The 8145-nt window shown below is 40.4% G+C and overlaps 1 protein-coding gene across 1 annotated transcript; it reads left to right on the top strand.

Moving 5' to 3' along the window:
• Positions 1-1211: 1211 nt before the first annotated feature.
• LOC115131835 (14-3-3 protein beta/alpha-2-like) lies at positions 1212-4530 on the top strand. The gene is made up of 6 exons (XM_029663859.2): positions 1212-1300; positions 2938-3239; positions 3335-3458; positions 3640-3803; positions 4138-4233; positions 4428-4530. Exons 2-6 carry the CDS (start codon positions 2946-2948, stop codon positions 4482-4484), a joined length of 735 nt encoding a protein of 244 aa, XP_029519719.1. The 5' UTR covers positions 1212-1300; positions 2938-2945; the 3' UTR covers positions 4485-4530.
• Positions 4531-8145: the final 3615 nt, after the last annotated feature.

The raw sequence follows: 8145 nt of genomic DNA, 5'->3' as shown, positions 1-8145 counted from the left end.
ATAAAGTACAAAACCAATACTGACTGAGGTACTGAGGGCTAAATAACGATGGGGAGCAGGTGTGCGTTATGAAGGTGCCAAGACCGGTGGTTAATACACCGCTGACGTCAAGCATTGGAGAGGGAGTAGGTGTGACACTTGGAGACATTTTGGGGTTAAGAGGTGACACAGAGTTGATGGAGCGACATATCAAAATGCTGAATTTTGGCCCTTCAGCAAGTCTTTATTCATATTAAAAATTAGATTTATTGAATTCTCCATGTTGTCTAAATTAAAGAGCACTTCATATAATATAACAAGCTTTTAAAATGCAATATTGGTGCACGATTTCTACTTGAAATATCAAAGAGATGGAAAAGGAACCCATTTCGTGGAACGACCCACTTACTGTGTAATAAATCCAATACGTTTTCAATGACTAGATGTGTGTTTTTTGGAGGTAAGGAAGGGGTAGGGTGATTCATTACCTTCTTCATAATGTATATGCATGGAAGTTGGGCATTATGGACCCCTGATACATGCAATGACTTGAGGCATGTGAATGCATGCACAAAAAAACAACAACTGATGAACAGCACTGCAGTAATGCAATGTACATATGTATGGGTCAACTGTATTGTTTGAAAGGAAGTCATTGTAAGATACCGAACACTACTCTCTCTGCTCATCTTCATTCCAAAGCATGTCTATTTAGCTTTGAGTCATGTTGGCTCATTCTGGCTCAACATACTCACTGTAAAATGTCCTGATCGTCAACTGCACGTTGCATTGAGTAGAGAAAAAGTATTCCAGTAGATAGGATTTTGAAAGCAAAGCCCATCTATAGTGAAAGTACACACCTGAACTTTGCATATCTTAAAACACTGCCCAAGTGCATTTGTTTTTCACGCTATCTTCAACAATATTTCAACGCTGTGATGAGATTAGTCCTCCAACTATATTAGTAATGGGGAAATATAATTGCTTCATATGTTCAGGTGCATCCAACATGCATTGCAATCAGTGCTAATTTGAAGATACTGTATGTGTATAGCTGTTCCTCTTACTAGCCAAAACACACTGATTGTCCTGGTTTAAATAAGGGGTTGAGGTAGCTGAATATAAATGATTAAACCCAATCGATATCATGTCTGTTATAGCGTGAAGTATTTTGTTGACGTGAAGCTAACGTTAGCTAGCTAAAGGAAACAGAAGTGTCAATGTAGCGGAAGTGGTACTGCCCTGAACGATTCGAGGAGAGAGACGGAGGACGGAGGCTGCATTGTCCAGAGAAAAAGCAGGAATTAGAGCCGTAAAAATTGTGAGTTTGCATACTCGGGGATCCGAGAAAAGTTCATTTTTGTCTTATGTTTTTATTTAGTGTGTTCAATATTACACAGTATATCCGTTTCGGTGTAATTATATTCGTTAGCCATCATGCTAGCTCGCTAACTTTAATTATACAACGCTCCTCGGTGAAGTGTGCTGAACAAGGACTTGTTTTCTAGGTGGCTAGTAAGCTAACTGAGCTCCTGCCAAACTAGCTAGCTAGGCCATGTACGCGAATTGAAAATGGTTAGCTAACTTATCAGCTATAACTGATAAAGCGGGTAACATGAACTAAATCGTAGTGGAAAATAACCATTGACCTATTCCTACTGAAATGGACATGCGAAAAGTCGATAACCGCAGACATCGTATTTTACAGCTAGCTAGCTGTCGGCTAGCGTCTAACAGGCAGAACACAGGCCTTTGCGGCTGACCCGCAACGTTAGCCGGATAATTGTTTTGATTCAATAACAACACATATGTCTAAGCCAGCTAGTCAACTACTTTAAATTATATCGTTTGACAAGGATAGTAACCAACGTTACCGTTTGCGAGTTAAAGTTAGTTACATCAAGCCTCTTACCGCAACGTTAACTAGCTAGCAAATGCCCCGCCATTCAACCATCGTTGCTTTAATATCGCATTAAAATTGGCTAACGTTAGCTAGTAATAACCAACACGTTAACGCTAGATGGCAAAACAATATACATAACATATGCCCCACTAAAGAGGTTAGGTAGTTAATATATACATACACCAATCGACATTAACCTTCCTATATATGTATGTATTTATTGAAATTAGCTATATTTATTGATTTCAAACGGGGTAGCTAGCTAGGGGCGGGTGAAGACTCATCGAAAAGGTTATTAATGTCGATTGATTGTTCTGTCAGAATTGGATAGCAGTAGTAAAGTTAACTAACTTCTACATAACTCAACGATATGTAAAGGTAGCTTGCTAAATTGATGAAATTATTGACCTATTAATATACATCACTGGTTAGCAATTTTATGCATGTAGTCTTACAAGTTATGTAGTGAGTGGTGCCGCCCTACGGCCCCACTACGCATTACTGCCACTACTATCTAGTACAAGCTTGCGTGCAAGAACACATTCAGGACATGAACACACCACCATGCCTAGTTGTGTGGAACTCTTACAATGGCGGCCATGCACCAGTAAAACATTAAGGCTAAGTGTAGTTCTACATAGCTACCTGTTTTAGCTAACATTCAATTGCAATCATTCAAATTCATAGAAAATTGCATAATCATGGCGCAAATCACTGAAATCACTTATTTATCTATATTTCAAATGGCCTTAGTCCTGGTAATATGAAAGTAGGCAATATCAGAGTCCCCTAGACATTAATTCATAAGAATGGCCCAATCTATCTAAAAACCAAAAGAAGGGACATGAACATTAATCAGTTAGATTAATCTACTGCCCTGTGTCACCTCTCAGCAGTTTGAATAAATTCTGTAATTGACTAGTCATATGTAGGGTGCTATAGGTATATCTAATATCAATAGTCCTTTCCTTCATCTGCACAGATATGAGAAAAAGGCCCACCAGACTATTTCGATACACTCCTAACATTCTGCACTCTTTTTTTTCTTCTCACAGACTGAAAAATGGACAAGAACGACCTGGTACAAAAGGCCAAGCTCGCTGAGCAGGCTGAGCGCTATGACGATATGGCTGGGGCCATGAAGTCTGTGACGGAGCAGGGTGGGGAGCTCTCCAATGAGGAGCGCAACCTGCTGTCAGTCGCCTACAAGAACGTTGTGGGGGCACGCCGCTCATCCTGGCGGGTCATCTCCAGCATTGAGCAAAAGACAGAGGGCAATGAGAAGAAGCAAGCCATGGCCAAGGAGTACCGGGAGAAGATTGAAACCGAGCTGCAGGACATCTGCAACGATGTGCTGGTAAGAACTCTTGTGGTCCACCCTCTGAAATATAACTTTTAAATTTCTCTCTAGGTAGGTATGCTGATTTCAATAATTTTTGTCTTCTCTTTCAGGGACTTCTTGACAAGTACCTGATTGCCAATGCAACTGCAGCTGAGAGCAAGGTGTTCTACCTGAAAATGAAAGGCGATTATTATAGATACCTGTCTGAGGTAGCAGCTGGGGATGCAAAAAAGAGTAAGTAAACAAGACAGAGTTTATTTAGTTGTATGAAATACACCAAATCACATAATGACTGCTAATGGATCAGATGTCTGGATAGAGGAATATGTTAAAATATTCCCTAAAGATGTGATGAATTGTACTGCTACACACTAAGTGCTCAAATTCATCCTCTCCCTTCTTGTTGCCTTTAAAGCCACAGTGGATAATTCCCAGCAGGCATACCAGGATGCTTTCGACATCAGCAAGAAGGAGATGCAGCCAACACACCCCATCAGGCTCGGCCTGGCCCTCAACTTCTCTGTCTTTTACTATGAAATCCTCAACAACCCTGAGAAGGCCTGCACCTTGGCCAAGACGGTGAGAGAGCGACTTCAAGTGCCAAATCATGCCGCCTCAGCTTTCACCCCCAAGACAATAAAAAAAGTGCTTCACTCAAAGAATGCAGAGCCATTGTGACATGTCTTATCTTGCCAGTTTCTGCATTTGTAAGAAGGCACTTTGGCTCAGTTTGCAAACATGAAATTGGATCTAAAATTGTGCCCATCCTGCAGTTATTTCAGCATACCGCTATTTTAACAAATGACTGGCGTGACAATAACTTAATGCATTTGTATAGCAAAGGGATAGCTGTGTACTGGAATAACTGGTGGCAATTTAGCATTATATTCTTAGTGTAATTTCTTCTTTACAGGCATTTGATGAAGCCATCGCTGAACTCGACACCTTAAATGAGGATTCCTACAAAGACAGCACTTTGATCATGCAACTACTAAGGGACAACCTGACTGTAAGTCTTTTCTTTCTTTTTTTTGTATAATTATTAAATGGCTTGACACCAATTCCTCTTATTGTAATTTCTTCAAGTCAACCCATTGATGCTTCCAGTTACATGCATATGTTTTGTTCATTTCTATGGCATGGTGTAGAAGATACCAAATTCAGTTTGGGGAGTAATAATGTAACAAACTTTTTTTTTTGCAGCTGTGGACATCGGAAAACCAGGGAGATGAGGGAGAGACCGGAGAAGGGGAAAACTAATGGAATTGCACTGTTAATCTACCTACACTCTTAAACACAAACAGCTTATAAACATCCACCTCCACTCCATCAACCCCTCCCCCCTCTGTATGACAAGCAGCCGGAATTGTTCCTGACCAACTAGTTTATCCCTCTCAGGTCACTGAGGCGACAGGGTAATGTTCAGTTGATAGCAGGTTGTCATTTTGTTTGTGAAAATAATGTGGTTGTATTGAGTAGCGAGTCCATGTTGCTGTTATTTAGTTGTTTTTTGTGTGTGTGTGCGCTAAATTGGGTGTGTGAATGACTGACTGTGTTGGGGGCGGGGGTTGTTAATTCTAATCGTCCTTAATTCCTTTGTTCCACCTAGCTGGTTGTGCATATTTTGTTACGGTCATTTTTTTTGTGATTTGTCATGGTATTGCAGATTTAACGTATGGTTATTAAACTGGCAGTTAATTTTCACCAATACTGTGATGCTAAGTGTTATATTTTCTTCCCCACATCACTATTGCTTTTAAAATTCAGACAGTACAATCCTGTATTTAACTAACAGTGCAATTCTGCTGTGTGCTCATACAGAAAGGAGGCAGGCTGTATTGTGACACTGGCATCTGGGCGTTTTGCTCTATAATCACTTTCACAATTTCAAGGTTTGATTAAGGGACCCCTTCGCCATGTTAGATTTCCCCATTTTAAGACATTCCACCAGAATTGTATTAGGCTTTATGAAAGGCAGAACTATTTTTGAACAAAGTGGATTATTGTCCTAATGGTATAACTCACTGTTCATGATCAAGCGCTGCTTGAACTCAATACAATGAAAATTGTATGTGCTTAAATGTTCCATGTATTTTGCAAGATTGACTATCTTTCTTTAAAACCTAAAGTAACTGAACGTTTTTTTGAAAATGTCTTATCACACTGTATCAACCCTGCTTGCAAAATATTCCTCTTAAAGCGGTTGTTTTCTCCAATGTTTCTGTGCCTGGTTTTCTATTAGACACTTCAAAATGGAAGACTGTTCATGTCGCTTGTTTGACTGCCAAGAAGTTGAAATTAAGCTTAGACCGTCTTCTATTCTCTCTTAGAATCTCAACATATTTGTTATGTTTGTTCTATGGTTTGTAAGGTATGTCATAATTTGCTCTCATGCCCCTAAACTCCACTGCTTTGAACATAAGCCTCTGAAGCCATTGCTGTACAATTTATTGTGAAGCAGCAGATTGGAGACCCAACCCATACCACAACCCAAGTAAGAAGCAGTGTCACAAATTCACAATATCAACACAACCATTACATCTCACATAGTAAGACACTCATCTACATATAGCGGCCAGTCTGCTTTCTTAGAGTCAATTCTCATCTTTATCTGAATAAATAAAATGTGGAACAGGCTATCTTGCTTTGTTTTTACTGACCAGTATTCTTTCTTGACAAAAATGTGCTCCTATAACCAGGTTTCTATCAAACCTTTTCATGTGATTAAAGTATATGTTGGAGAATTGGTTTTAATGACAGGCCTGATGGAAACAGCTGATTTGTCTGTAAACTTTCCAAATGTCGACAAAACAAAATATGCCAGACAAGGAGGGCTCATTTTGTGTCGGTAAAATTGATTGTACGAGATGTGGATGGAAATGCTTTTATACATTAATATCGACAAAAGCATTATATCGAAGTAAACTTGCAGTCTCACGATATGTTGTGTGGTACTCCCACTGACTCAGGAAAGACATGATGGTTGCTGCCTTTTGATAAATGCAAATTTCATGTAGTATAGGCTATCCTACTTGCACTGTATCTGCGAGCTGTTTAGAGCACAGGCGCCAGAATACAATATAGCTGAAAATGTTTTGTGACGAAGTCATCAGTGAAGTCAATCATTCGATGGAAACCCATTCAACTTTTAGTCTTTATTTGGTACATGGGAATTTAAGTCGTTGTTTTTGTGTACTACGTCATCACGCATGTCAATTTGATGGAAACATCTGGGGAAAATGCACATTGTATTTATGTTTTTTAAAATAATATTATGAAAATCTGCCAATTGGGTGGAAACCTAGCTTGAGACCGTCTATTTTCACAGTGGCACATGGTTATCAAAAGTTAGAATAGCTAAAAGTAGCTATTAATGAAATTGGGAAAACAGGTTATAGATTAAATATGTCTTGCAAAAAACATCCCAGTTTCACTTAGGTAATCATTTGTAAACTGTCAAAGTCCAAGTGAAATAAGGTTCTGTTTAAGATTTTTTTTAAAGGCAGAATGTCTTCATCTTTATTATTCAACAGTATTTACAAAGTACATTATTGTACAATCATTGGTTTTTGCCAATTATCAAATCAAATTTTATTTGTCACATACACATGGTTAGCAGATGTTAGTGCGAGTGTAGCGAAATGCTTGTGCTTCTAGTTCCGACAATGCAGTAATAACCAACAAGTAATCTAGCTAACAATTACAAAACTACTACCTTATAGACACAAGTGTAAGGGGATAAAGAATATGTACATAAGGATATATGAATGAGTGATGGTACAGAGCGGCATAGGCAAGATACAGTAGATGGTATTGAGTGCAGTATATACATATGAGTATGTAAACAAAGTGGCATAGTTAAAGTGGCTAGTGATACATGTATTACATAAGGATGCAGTAGATGATATAGAGTACAGTATATACGTATACATATGAGATGAATAATGTAGGGTATGTAAACATTATATTAGGTAGCATTGTTTAAAGTGGCTAGTGATATATTTTACATAATTTCCCATCAATTCCCATTATTAAAGTGGCTGGAGTTGAGTCAGTGTGTTGGCAGCAGCCACTCAATGTCATTGGTGGCTGTTTAACAGTCTGATGGCCTTGAGATAGAAGCTGTTTTTCAGTCTCTCGGTCCCAGCTTTGATGCACCTGTACTGACCTCGCCTTCTGGATGATAGCGGGGTGAACAGGCAGTGGCTCGGGTGGTTGCTGTCCTTGATGATCTTTATGGCCTTCCTGTGACATCGGGTGGTGTAGGTGTCCTGGAGGGCAGGTAGTTTGCCCCCGGTGATGCGTTGTGCAGACCTCACTACCCTCTGGAGAGCCTTACGGTTGTGGGCGGAGCAGTTGCCGTACCAGGCGGTGATACAGCCCGACAGGATGCTCTCGATTGTGCATCTGTAGAAGTTTGTGAGTGCTTTTGGTGACAAGCCGAATTTCTTCAGCGTCCTGAGGTTGAAGAGGCGCTGCTGCGCCTTCTTCACGATGCTGTCTGTGTGGGTGGACCAATTCAGTTTGTCTGTGATGTGTACGCCGAGGAACTTAAAACTTACTACCCTCTCCACTACTGTTCCCTCTGCTGTTTCCTGAAGTCCACAATCATCTCCTTAGTTTTGTTGACGTTGAGTGTGAGGTTATTTTCCTGACACCACACTCTGAGGGCCCTCACCTCCTCCCTGTAGGCCGTCTCGTCGTTGTTGGTAATCAAGCCTACCACTGTTGTGTCGTCCGCAAACTTGATGATTGAGTTGGAGGCGTGCGTGGCCACGCAGTCGTGGGTGAACAGGGAGTACAGGAGAGGGCTCAGAACACACCCTTGTGGGGCCCCAGTGTTGAGGATCAGCGGGGTGGAGATGTTGTTGCCTACCCTCACCACCTGGGGGCGGCCCGTCAGGAAGTCCAGTACCCAGTT

The sequence above is a fragment of the Oncorhynchus nerka genome, linkage group LG7 (assembly GCF_034236695.1).
Source record: "Oncorhynchus nerka isolate Pitt River linkage group LG7, Oner_Uvic_2.0, whole genome shotgun sequence".
Classification (NCBI taxonomy): domain Eukaryota; kingdom Metazoa; phylum Chordata; class Actinopteri; order Salmoniformes; family Salmonidae; genus Oncorhynchus; species Oncorhynchus nerka.
Note: the sequence above shows the minus strand (reverse complement) of the source record. Positions and strands in the feature narration are given on the sequence as shown.

Excerpts from the sequence above, each read along its gene's own strand:
- LOC115131835 (XM_029663859.2), top strand. The coding sequence starts at position 2,946 with ATGGACAAGAACGACCTGGTACAAAAGGCCAAGCTCGCTGAGCAGGCT. Across the intron at positions 3,240-3,334 it reads ACATCTGCAACGATGTGCTG|GGACTTCTTGACAAGTACCT; the intron begins GTAAGAACTCTT and ends CTTCTCTTTCAG. Across the intron at positions 4,234-4,427 it reads TACTAAGGGACAACCTGACT|CTGTGGACATCGGAAAACCA; the intron begins GTAAGTCTTTTC and ends TTTTTTTTGCAG.